The sequence below is a fragment of the Heloderma suspectum genome, chromosome 7 (assembly GCF_057233095.1).
Source record: "Heloderma suspectum isolate Gila_16-S chromosome 7, 16-S_ref, whole genome shotgun sequence".
Classification (NCBI taxonomy): Eukaryota; Metazoa; Chordata; class Lepidosauria; order Squamata; family Helodermatidae; genus Heloderma; species Heloderma suspectum.
In genome coordinates this window covers 78979973-78993172 of record NC_139464.1, presented here as the reverse complement: position 1 = coordinate 78993172, position 13200 = coordinate 78979973, and the positions used below count along the sequence as shown (strand labels likewise).

At 38.2% G+C, this 13200-nt stretch overlaps 1 protein-coding gene across 4 annotated transcripts in view; it reads left to right on the top strand.

Annotated features, from left to right (window-relative positions):
* Nucleotides 1-11415, top strand: part of PNPLA8 (patatin like domain 8, phospholipase A2) — a 48962-nt gene extending 37547 nt beyond the window's left edge. For all 4 annotated transcript variants that reach the window (XM_084810747.1, XM_084810749.1, XM_084810750.1 and 1 more), the window contains exons 9-10: nt 5625-5820; nt 8037-11415. In XM_084810747.1, coding sequence (XP_084666873.1) covers nt 5625-5820; nt 8037-8311 — 471 coding nt within the window. In that variant the 3' untranslated portion in view covers nt 8312-11415. The remainder of the gene's footprint in view (nt 1-5624; nt 5821-8036) is intronic.
* Nucleotides 11416-13200: the final 1785 nt, after the last annotated feature.

Sequence of the window (13200 nt, the reverse complement as noted above, 5' to 3'; positions counted from 1 at the left end):
TTGTGGGTAATTCCTTCAAAACAAAAATTGTGGTCGTTACATTAAAACATTATGTGAAAGGAATTGTGTTTATAATACTTAGAGTCTTAAATATTTAATTTCAGAATGGAAGAAAAAAACATAGGTTTACATTATTAATTATTAAATAGAAAACTTTCAAATGAAAATCGAAGGGCTTGCTGTTAGTGTGAGGGAAATGCCATTTTAAATTTAGTAAATATTTCTAGTCAGTATCAGTTCAATGTACACACAGCAGATGAGTGTGCTGCTTATGCTACCATCTGTCTCCTGGTAACCATCCTAATGTTTGAAGAGAAAATGCACCTCTGTAAATATACTGGAATATGGTACAGATGCATCAGGGAGCCTCCTCCCTGTCACATGTCTGTGTATTTATAGATATCTTTTTCTTTTTTAAAACATGGCTATTTGCTAGCAGACATTCAGTGGACAAGTGGCAAGCTCCTGTTCTACATAAAATACAAATTGGCGCTAAGCAAGCCAGATTTAATTGTTGCCTCTTGTACTGGATCCAGAGAACAGAACAAGAAGGGTGTGGACCTTGATGAAACATCTTACAATAGCTATTTTGTAAGATACCTTTTAAAAAAACATGAGAGTGTTATTCCCAGCATATCAACCATCAGATTTTTTTGTGTCTCTTCCCTTGATTTTTATGATATGAGGTATTCATTTTACAATTTAAAAAGAGACTTCTGACATTTTCCACTAGCTTTTATGCAGCATTTTTACTGTAATACCCATGCTTCAGTGATAGGATCACTGTGTCCCATATGTAGTGATTTTTAAAATATAATTAGAGTTTAACAAAGCACAAGCGGCATTTTTGTCATAACATGGACGTGTGTGTTTAAAATTGATGGAGATGTGGTATGGGGGCAGGACCCACTCTACTATTTGTGGCATGGAGTTCAGGGTGCTCGATTTCATCTCCTTGACCATTTGGTAACAGAACTTAGACTGGGTATGAATCCTGGAACATGACGAGCGCTTTCTTCTAGGAATGTGTCCCATGCCTTGCTGTCATCGTATTCAGTTTCAGCATTGGGAATCAACAGGGAGAGGGAATAGAAGTGTGTGCTGAGGGCAGCTGTGGAATTTAGATGGGCTTGTCAGCTGCCAACCCAGACATAGTATTGGTACCTTTAAGATCCCACCGATCCCCTCTTGGACTTGTACTGTGGTCCAGCCATACTTTCTACTCTCCACCCATCTGTTGTGAGTAGAGCTAGAATTGTGTTGCTGCTGAAAATGAGAGAGGTGGGAGGCTGGAACTTCAGAACCCTTAAAAGTGCCGGAACTGTGCTCTGGTAAAGCTAAAGAATGGTGAACTGTGAATATACTTACTGTATAGATGACACAGTTAAGTATGGGTTTGGCTTTGCACAAATTTAAAGGGAGCATAAAAGGATGTCTACCCCACACCCTTCCCTTGATCAAAGAAACCATTGACTTATTTCCCCTCAAGCTCTCCAACTTAGTATTGCAATTGCATCCTTTTTCCGTTATTGTAATTCAAGATTTTAATTTTCATTCAAAAGAGCTTTCCAGTAAAATCCATTGCAGTGTAAATGGTGGTGATACATCTTAAATTAGGGCTGGGGAACCTTTGGCAAGACAGATATTAGAGTCCCAATTCCCATCAGCCCCAGCCAGCATGTCAGTGGTCAGGAATTATGGGCATTGTAGTCAACATCTGGAGGCCACAGATTCCCCACTGCTGTCTTAAATGATGCAAAAGGATCAAGTACCCATCTTGCTTACTGGGTCAGTGGTAAATCTAAATCTAGCTTGTACAGTTAGCTGTTAATGTTCAGTTTTTTTCTCCCTTCTATAAATGAAAAACTGGAAGCCAGTTACTGTAAAATTCTCATATAATAATGCGCAAAAACAATGTGTAATAAACCTTTCATTATCATATTTTACCGTAACTGTTCTTCTACCCAATATTTGCTAGACAAAAGAAAGCAAGAATTCAACATTCTCAGAAAGTGGCTGGCTTAAAAACCACTTCTACGTGTTCTACAAGCACAACATTCGTATTATAATGTTGAATTCAATTTAAAAATATAAAAATCTGTAAGGGAAAATGTCAGTTACAAATTTTGCTTGTCTGATACTCTAGTGTTAGTTCGGACTCTTTTCCACAAATACAATGAAGGTAAACAACAGAGCAAGTCTGTGAAAATGAACTAGAAATGCAAAGCATGTCTGCACAGGCATTGAGGTGAAATGGTTGCTATGGAGCCAGCAAGCTCCATGTATTGGAATTGGCTTTTCTAAATCACATCTTTCAGTAAGTACCCTGGTACGCGGATCACATAACTTCACTGTGTTGAAGTAAAAACTGTGTTAAGGTGGTGGTGGGGGAAGTGTCATGTACAGTGTGACAACTGTTCTTGATAATGCACAATAGCTTTTAAATGCACAGTACTGCTGTAAATGAGTAACAAGATTTTTTTTTAATCCTAATTAGCCTCTTAGGTTTAGGGTGAATGCATTTTTGCCTTGATTCTCGTTGACATGTGTACTAATGGCCATTTGTGCAAGGCCAAACATTCTGGTAGCTGCAAAGCATTCTGAAAAGTGCTATCATTTGTTCTAGACCAGCCACTGAAATATTGAATTGCAGAAAGAATAAAAATAGTTTTCTAGGGCATATGATCTTGGTGAAATCTTGAAAAGACCACTAATATGAGTTTCCAGCAGCACAGAAAGTACCAAAAAGAAATTAGAAAAGCATGCATATTAACTTATTTCTCCTTTCATCTTCTCCCTGTACTCATCGTGTTCACTGGGGAGGTCTGCAGAGTTTTGAAAAAGGAAACAGATACCTGTTACAGGAACACAGTTGTCCAGAAATACCTATTATCTTTAATGGTTTGATTTCGGTGGAGCTTATCTTTAAGGAAGGCTTCTGCCTCTTTTTCTCCTTACTGTCATATGCTACTTTTGAGTAAAGCACATAAAATGGGATTTTAAAAAGCAAAACCTTGCAAGGAATAATCAAGACTGAGTTTCAGGTGGCAGTTTTCTGCCTCATGACTTGTTTGCTTCACACTTTTTTAAAATGAGTCCCTTTAAAACAAGTGGCATAAATAAATTCCTTTGGCAGTTGCCTGTGTGACATTTAGAAGTTCCAATCTAGAAAGAAGCAGATACTTTAATACCAGAAGGTGCCTGGACATCAAAGCTCTATGTTAAAACTGTACTAGCTGTCAAGTACTTTATTCTCTCTTTTTGGTTGAAGCATTATATTTGAATTTAATTTACAGTTAATAGTAGTATATAGCAAAGGTCACATGTTTTAACTGTTACCAGTGGGCTGATGGTAACAGCAGGGCATGGGATCAATGTAAGAATGCAAGAGTACAAAGAGAGGCAGAGATGGTGCATGTATATTTGGGGACTAGTGAAGAGAAAAACTTGCAGTTGGAATAAGAATAAACAGAGAGCAGAGAAGACAAAGTAGAGGGCAAGGAAAGGCAACATGAGAAGTGAAGGGAGAATAAATGGAATGAAGTGCTTGTCAGTTTTGGCAAGCTGCCACACAGTTCAATAAAATCCAAGGCTTGTGCATACACTTCATATGCATGTTTGTTAATAGATCGCTCAGTTTGACGAGAGGTGTCCATCAAAGTTGTTTTTTTCCTACATGTTCAGGTATCTAAGCACATGATATTTAAAGCAGGATATGTCATTATGAGATTGATCTGTTCTGTAAAATTTTAAGTTCAGCTTTAATCTTTTATCAACCCAAAGTTTGGAACAAATTTTCACTTTACATTTTAAACAGTTACTCAAGTTTATGGTCTGCATTTAGAAAAGCAAATATATACTGCAAATTGAACATAAACAAAACTACAATGCATTACATGTCTAAAGGTGAGATCCGTGGATTCTTATATGTCCATTAGGGCAAAAACATTATTGTCAGTCATCTGCCTTTTGTTTATTAAAAAAACCCTTATACTTAACAAATGCAAAGCTAAGTAGCCCTTTCCTTTTGGAGACAGCTGTTGTGATGGAACCTTAAGGGCAGTTTTGACAAGATGGCTCTTAAGACAAAAGACTAGCTAAGTTGAATGGAGGGAAAAAACCCAGAGAAGTCCCTGCCAGAATGGCTTATAGCTGAATAAGCATAATGCAGAAGAGTGGTAGAGGGAAGATGAAAACAAGCAAATTCAGGATTCAAGTATGTTCACTGTTCAAAGTGACCAGGTAGAACCAGTGGAAGGGGTCATGCTTTAAACTCTTGCAGTGATATCAATTGTGTAGCATATGATTTACAAACTGGATTTTCATGAATCCAGTTTACTTAAAATGGAATGTGTAAACCCCAAGTAGACGCTGCTGCTGCTGCTGCTGCTGCTGTTTACTACTTTCTGCTTTAAAAATTAGAGTATTAGAGTGAAAGCAGTAGATTTATTCATAGAGCAACAAGTGTTTACTATGTGGTGATGGGGTAAATCTGATTTTAGCCAACATTATAAAATGGGCACTAAGAGGCTACTGTTCTTGTTACTTCTGCTGAGGGCACAATATACTAACTTGTCCAGAAAGAGTTCAAAAAGCTTTTGTAGATTGTATTGAAAGCTTTCTCAAAGGACTTTCTCATCAGGCCAATGATCTGCATCACTACTTTATCGACTGCAGCTGTGGTAGAAAGACTTTCTCTCTTTAATAAAGAATTCACTTAACTGTAGTTTGAATAATATATTAAGTATAGATGTGATTTGGATATTCTTGGAATGGGATAAATTTAAAATTAGAACAGTGTTGTTGTATAAAAAATTTTTTCCATGGGACTAAGCGCAGCTGGAGACTGAAGCTGGTTTTGCATATCAAAAGCTCCAAGGAAGAAGTGGTCCAAATGCCAGCATAACTTAATAAAATGCAGTACCTGTAGTTGGCTGTCTGTGGATTTTTTCCCTCATATGCCAGTGGATCTCTAGTACAGGTTGACAGTGTAATCAGTGACTCTAACTTCCTGTTAACATAGTCCATGATTCAGGAAATCATTTTGATGTGTAACTGCAGAGGGAAGAGATGCTGGCTGGGAAATAGGAATTGTAGGACTTTTTTCAGTCTAAACGTGCATAGGATTGCACCCTGAAGGGCACCCTGAAGGCTAGTGGGGAGAAGAATTGGAGCGGGGGGGGGGGGAGCTTTTCAAGGTATGCAGAGTTACCACCAGAAGGGACAGCTAAAAAGTTCACCTTAACTGTTATAGAAGAGCTTTTAACTGACCAGATTCCACATATGTTTATATCAGAAATTTACTGTGCAAGTTGCCTAGAAATCCTGGAGTAGTATTACAAATTAAATTCAGCATCTACAGTATTGTAATGATACTCTATATGTAAAAGTAAGCTTTTCTTTTGATACTCACTCAGAATATTGGCTCATCCCTTAAAGCAAGCAGAGGGGATATTTTTTATATATCTTCCTTGTATTGTACTGTATCAAATTTTGTTTGGTGGCAGAAGGTAAATAAAAATTGAACACTGAATGTGCTGGTATATTTGCATTTTCCAGTATTTTAGGAATCTACCTATGAATACTGATTGCTCATACATCTTGCTTTCTTTTTTGATTCACAGGACGGAGGCCTGCTTTTAAATAATCCTACAGCTTTAGCAGTGCATGAGTGCAAGTGTCTTTGGCCAAATGTGCCACTGCAGTGTGTAATATCCTTGGGAACTGGTCGATACGAAAACGAAGGGAAAGCCAGTGTCACCTATACTAGTCTGAAAGCTAAACTAACTAATGTCATCAGCAGTGCCACTGATACTGAAGGTTGGTACTAGTGACTAATGTCTTGCTTTTATAGTAGACGTTTGTAGCTCTTTTGAGCTTCTGGTATAAAGTTTTTTGTGACTAGAAGCAGCATAGCAGACACTATACTAAGATATGAATAAATGTAATTCACCAGTAAGAACATCTCAAAGAGCATTCTGTTTCCATCAAGGGCATGTTTCATAACCTTTGTTCAAACTGGGATTATTTTGTTAATTCCTATCTCTTGCCATCCACATGAGGATTTTAGATTTTTTAGTTCTTATACAAAGCATGCGTAAAAAGAGAATTAAAATGTGTTGTTTAACAACGTCTGTGTTTACGATACATTTAAGATTTTGCCTTTTTGCCTGACTAATATATTGTGTTAGATATTTGGTGAACAAGGATTGTACTGACAGCTGATGAGAAAGCTTGCCAGATATGCATTCAAATTAACTGCTTGAGAGTGTACCTTGATTATGCTGTTATTAAGCTCTCTTTGATTGATGAATACCTCATTTCTGAAAAGTGTGGCCATAATGCTGATGAGGTGTTAGGGGCACAAAGCTCCAGAAAGGTTACCAGCCTCACAATTCAGTAAGAGTGCTGGAATGAGCATTATAGTAACCAGGCAAGGACTTCTGTGGATCTGGGGCGGTGATAGTAATGGTGATGAATATGCAGACTGTAGGACGATGCTGCTTTGCCGTATTTCACATCAGTTTTTCAGCAGTGTAGAAATAAGCATACAGTCAAGACTTGTGTTACTGCTTAAAGCTTCTAAGGTGAGGTTGCCAGCATCACTATTGGGAAGGAAGGCATGGACAAGCATAGAATTCAAGAAGGAGAAATAGAGAGGCTTGAGCTCAAATGATGGTGGCAGATCCATGTGTTTTAATTAGGGTCAGCCACCAATCATAAAGAAAGTGGGGTGAGACACACATGAAGCCGGGGTGTGTGTGCTAATTTCCTGTCAGTGGCTTACCTCCCTACAGTGCCCCCAGTTTTACTTTTCTTCTAGACAGTCTCACTTCAGGTATGGGAACCAATCTGCAATAAAAGTAGTTGGATAGAAGGACTGCAGGGAAGCAAGCAGTAGGTATGAGTAGGATTCATACCATTAATTTGCTTGCTTGTTCTGGTCATTTCAACCTCCTGATTTCAACTTGATTAGGACAGATCCAAGTTTAAACATACTAATCTACTGCCATCCTATGTCATTTGAACCATGGATGAACCAATCTGAAAAGTTTCAAATAGAAATAATGAATGGAGAGTGGATGGAGGGAAAGATATAAAGGGCTGCAAGTTGTAGGGAAATAAGACATGGAGAGATTAACAAAGGTCTTCCCTGATGGTAGCAGTATGTTAAATCTTAAGCAAGGAAGCATTAGAACAGTGTCAGAAACCAAAAAGAGAAAAGGAAGAGCTGAAGTGAGAAGGGGGAAATCGCTATATAGACATTGGTCATTTTTTCATATGCAAAATGACCTTCTATCAATCCATGTCTTCAGTTATCTGAGATTTTCACTAGGATGTCCTATTATGATTTTCAACTTCAGTCAAGACCAAATGTCTCATTTTTCTTTCCTGGATTATTTTTTATATCCACCAACACGGTCGTCATTCACCCTGTTGACTAGGCACTGAAACCTTGGCTTCTTTTCACTCTGCTTTGCTCATCATATTCAGTCTGTTGCAAGTCACGTCACTTCTTCCTGTACAGTGTTGCTAAACTCTACCATTTCTCTTCGTTCCCTTATCTAAAATTCCGGCTTATGCTCTCCTTATCTCCCACTTTGGCTACTGAAAGCATTTTTCTCCACTGGCCTTCCTTTGTCCACACTTTGATCCTGTATTGAGGACTCTGACATCACCTATCTAGTTATACAGAACATTTATCCACTTATATATTCCTTTGTTTTTTGCATAAAAGCTTTCCTATGGCCTTGCTCCCACTCCCCATCTCTGCTGTCTTATCCACCCATGGCCGTCATTCACCCAACTGTATCACTTAGCTGCCTGCTTGTGAACAATACCGCTTGTTCTCTTATTCTGGAATTCCCTACATAATGCCACCTTCTGTCTCCAAACCCCAGCTCAAAACCTTCCTCATCTAGAAAGATTTCATCTGGATCCCTTAATACTTAATTAAAGCAGAGCCTAAGTTCACATTACTGTATATGTGTTCCCAAACTAATACTGTGTTTTTACTGTTTCTGTTTTAAAACCAGAAGTCCACACTATGCTGGATGCCCTTTTACCTCCAGACACCTACTTCAGATTTAATCCTCTGATGAATGAAGACATAGCTTTGGATGAAAATCGTAAAGAAAAGCTTAATCAGTTGCAGACGGATGGCATCCAATATTTAGAAAGAAATGAAGAAAAAATGAAAAAAGCTGCCCAAATATTAACGCAGAAAAAAACAACTTTTCAGAGATTGAACGACTGGATGAGATTAAAAGCGGACATGTATGAAGGGCTTCCATTTCTTTCCAAATTGTGAAAATGTAAAGCATGAAAAGTCATAGGTTGTTTCAGAAATCTGTTCTGTACTAAAAGGGATCAGCATTGATTAGTCATGATGTAGGATCTAATGGACAAGATGAGGTTGAGAAAAAACACCTCAGTCTGCGATGATATACCACAAGTTCCTTTGGATCTGAAGATCCTCTTTTGCAAGCAGACTGCCAATTTCTTCTCTTCTCCTCCTGCCCTTCCCCAGTCTGCTGCCCTGAGGATTCCCTGGCCCTTCCTTTGAAGACAGTTTTCCACAGGACACAGTTGTGGGATTGGTGAAACACACTTTCTGTTTTGCAAAAGCAGAAATGCATTCCACTCATGCAGTGGAATCTTGGAATTCATAACTTTCTTTACAATTTCTTGAAATATTGGGTTATTGTTTCTGAGCTTTCAGAATCTCTCATTAAAGCAACACAGAGTAAAATGGGTTTTTATCTGACATTCATTACAGTCCAAATTTGTGACAATTATGAGACACATTTTGTTTTGGAAACATATACCAAAAATCATGTTGACAAACATAATGTGTTTACCTACTTTTGAATGGTTTGGAAATGGGGGGGGAAACTAAACCAATTAGACAGCTTTCTCTCCAAGTACTTCAGCCAGAATAAATGAATTTAGTTTAGTCCCATTGAACTTAATGGAACTAAACAATCTTAAATCTACTGATAGCTGGTCAGCTAGGTTGCAGATTGCATTGCAATGTATTATAAACCTGCAGTATGCTACAAGCTCTTGGCACTGCCATCAAATGCCATCCCTTCAGTTTAATAGCAGTGTAAATTGCCTTATGACAAGGTGTGTGTGCATGTAAACACATTCTTATTTTAAACTGTTGAAATATTTTGTATAATCTTCATAGTTTACCCATTTTACTTTATACAATTCAGTATTTGGCTTATTACTGTGAGGTCTAGCATAGTTAATGTCTATTAACTATGTATATTTTTCAGAAACTTTTAAGTACTTTTCAGAAGTTCTGTTCCAGAGTAATTCCCTGCTTGAAAACAGTCCTAAAAACCTCATGTCCTGTAAGGAAGAAAATAAATTTGTAAAATGATTTCTTATGTGCTCATAGTATGATTTCATTAGTGATGTGTAGTCTATTTATTAGTTAAAATAAAGAGGCTTACGTATGTACCTCATATTGTATGCATGAATTCCTCAAAGTCTTGATTTTTAATCTTATATAGTTTTATTTTGTGGTGTGCTTTGGCAGAGTCAGTGTGATTTTCAGTATCAATGTTTAAAATAACATGGAAGTCTTTTTGTCCTGTTAATTGCAGGTCATGTTGATATGCTAAATCGGCATTAGAGGTATTTCAAACACTCTCAAACTATGTTTTCTTCATAAAATCAGTGAAATCTTCACATACATGTGTATGAAAATGCCTTTCCTAGAAGACTCACACAGTTAAGTTAGTAGTAGAACAAACATTACAGTGAGTAAAGTCTGCTTAAACAGTGGCAACTCTAGTTAAGGTGTTTGGCTAATAAAGATAGGAAAGACCTAGACTGAAAGATGCTGTCAGTCAGGGTTGTCAGTACTGGGTTAGAAAGACAATGACCTATGGTGTGTTCTTGAGTTAACGCTCTGGGTTGTTTCTCCCTCAACAACCCAGAGTGCCAGCTTTGGATGTCACAGGGCATTCCTGAGTTATTCAGCAAAATGGAAATGGCAAGTGATTGGGAGGCAGCATACTCACTTCCACGCAGTCCCAACTACCAATGGTTTAAAACACACGCATCCGATTTCCCGTGGGTAGTCATTACATGTGAACTGGGCCAATGGCTCAGTCATGATGGCTTACATGCAACCGCTAGATTCAGAGGCAGTATGCCTTTAAATGCCAGTTGCTGGGGAACAACAATAGGAAAAGGCTATTGCTTTCATGTCCTGCTTGGCCACGCTGGGAAACAGGATACTGGACTAGATGGATGTTTTAGATAGATCCAGCAGGCTAGTTCTTATTTTCTTAATTAGTTTGACTTGGTAACAAGCAGATCGTTTTAAATGTGCAATTGTTTCCTGATACACATTGTGCTTAGAATCCTAGAGTGTTTCATTGCTGCTCTTTGGAGTTTGGCAGCTCAAAGCTTGATTATGCTTTCTGATGGAAGGAGAGTGAAGAGTGGAGAAGAACAGTTCCTCGGGAACAAGAAGAGCCCAGATTTTGAATATGAAACAATACATTTGTATGGTTTTATCTGACTTCAAGGGATATTTTAGCTGTGTCTAGCATAAACAGTTTTAAAAATTACCATTAAGAACTTGTTCTGTTCTCCCAAGCATTGTGCATAAAGAAGCCAAGAGTCACAAGACCCCTTTTGGAGAAAAAAAATATTCAGGTCACTTTGTTAGTTTGGAATGAGGGTTCATTAATCTCACGTATGTTTCTTGAGTCAAGTTTCCAAACCTTGCTTGCATGTTTCTAAGAATTATGTGAGACGCCACTGGCATCAAAAGATTTTGCTGTCTGTTTATAAGCATCATATTTAGCTGTTCCTAACACAAACAAGCTTTTTGCTAGGAACTGACTGTAAAATCTTGATTAAAGAATTTACTGTTGAATGTTGTTCATGGACTACATGCAACATCGCACAAGCAGAGTTCTGCTTGCACAACGGGACTTCTCCTTCCTCTCTTTCCCCCCTGCAGGCCTCTCCGCACCCCCCAGTCTGCACTGGAGAGTCTGCCAACCCTTGAGCAGATTTCAGGGGCTGCAGGGAGGAGTGAGTATCTGTTCTAACAATGGTGTCCATTCTGCTGGTGGAAGTACACCATTAGATACAACCCATAACCTGTGGCCTGCAATTCCTTTAAAAAAATGTTTTAAAATAATTGTTTTAATCATAATGCTGCTAATCCTTCAATTACATGGACAGATCGTTGTGTTGCATGTGGGAAAATGACCTGAATATTCCACAGGTGTTATGAGTAAATTGCAGTTTTGAGATTCTATATTCTACTTGAATAATGATCTAAAGATCTGACAGTCATTGTTTTTCATATTGTTAATAGGTTGGCCTATTTTTGAATTTCAGGAGCGTATGAGGAGTTATTAAAGTAATGGTGTTAAGCTGTGTGGCAGAAATTTAGTTTTTCTTCCAAACGTGGCGTTCCTTTTTTACATTGTAGTCCAAGGATACACATTTGTTGCCTTATCTGAAGGAAATGTGGAGTCTTAGTTTTCTTATCTCAAATGAACTGGCTGCTTATCCAGTCCGTTTTTGTTCAAAGCCTAACTGAATGCTGCTCTTGGACATATGCAATTAACCTTTCCAATTACCCCATCAGACACTTGTAAGGTAGCTTGTTTGATCTCCATAGTCCTGCAATAAAGATATAGCGGTTGACTGTAGTAAATTTTAACTGGGTCATCTCTGCCTGAACATTTGCCTTAATTATTTCATTAGCTGTGGAAGACAATCTGATGAACCAATCCTGTTTCCTGTTTTCTCAATACGCCAGACACTTCAATAAGCACTCACTATCGCTCTGCATCCTTACATTCAAATAGTGACTAGGTTTGTTTGGTAATCTATATAAAAGTTTAATATTGAATGGCAAATGAATCAGGTAAAGGTCAAAGGCACTGGCTCATGTCAAAGCTGGTCACTGACATAAGGATTGATCAGTTTTGCATTTCCTGCAGTTTGGTTTTTAATTGTCTTTGATTTCATACTGCAGTTCTTACTTAGTGTGTTTTGCATTGAATGGGTTTAAAAAATTAGTATAATTGATGACATATGTGTACTTGGTTGGAATATTTCCAAGTGGTCCATCTTATTGTGTGAAAATGTTATCCTGTACTGAAGCCTGCTATCAGTTCAGTCTTCTCATTTTGTATGAGAGTTCATTTGCTCTCCTTTTTGTTATACCTGTTTTTTTCTCTTCCCATTGTGCATCAGGAAACTCTCTTTGCTGGGGACTTCAGAGGGATTTTTCTTCAGGATGCCTCTCTGTATCTGTGAATAAAACACTGATGTTCATCTCTTATAAATGTTGGCTTTATAAAGAAAAATGGGTTGAAGAACAACAGGGGCAGGGGGGAAGCAAAGTGCGGATGACTGGTGATCCACAATCAGATCTCCCAACATCTTTTTCCTTGAACAGAGCTGTAGTGGTTGCGAATTTTGTTCAAGAAGGCAGTACTGGGAGAGGCAGCTTTTAAACCCTTACTCACCTGTGTAGTTTCCCTAACGGAAATTCCTTCCAAGCTATTAGACCCAGAGAAAACTTCTATAAGTGTTTTCCGCCTGTCAGGCATAAGAGAGGGTTTTTAAATTCCCTACCTGTGCCGCTTCCCTGGTCAAAACAGCTGTAGGAGGACTTTCAATCTAAAGTAAAGAAAGTCTTCAGAATCTCTCATATCACATGTAGTTTGGTCCTCAGTAATGCAATTGCACAGTCATAGCAGAGTTGGGACCCATCCAAATTACAAGGAAGTTTGTAACACATCAGGAAAGTATTGGAGCCAGATGTCTCAGCATACCACCATAGTACAGGTAGCAGTTTCTGGCTTAGGTATAGGCTTCTATTGCAGTAGAACAACACAAAGCCATACATATTTTAAGAAGGGGCATACTACTGCCCATTGCTGACATGCAGTCCTTGAAATCAGTACCCCTTGCTGAATTTCAAAATGTTGTGATATTGATAGTATCATTGACTCATCTGAAACTTCACCTTCTATTCTTTATTGCTGTAACACCTTAATTCTAGATTTTATACTCAGGTATACATAGTAATGAACTGAACTGTGCAGGCTAATTGATTTGGACTGTTTCAGGGCATCGCATGCATGCAGTACTTTCACAAGTGTTTTCATTTTAAAAAATAGGCCTAGGCTTCCAAAGTAGTGTATA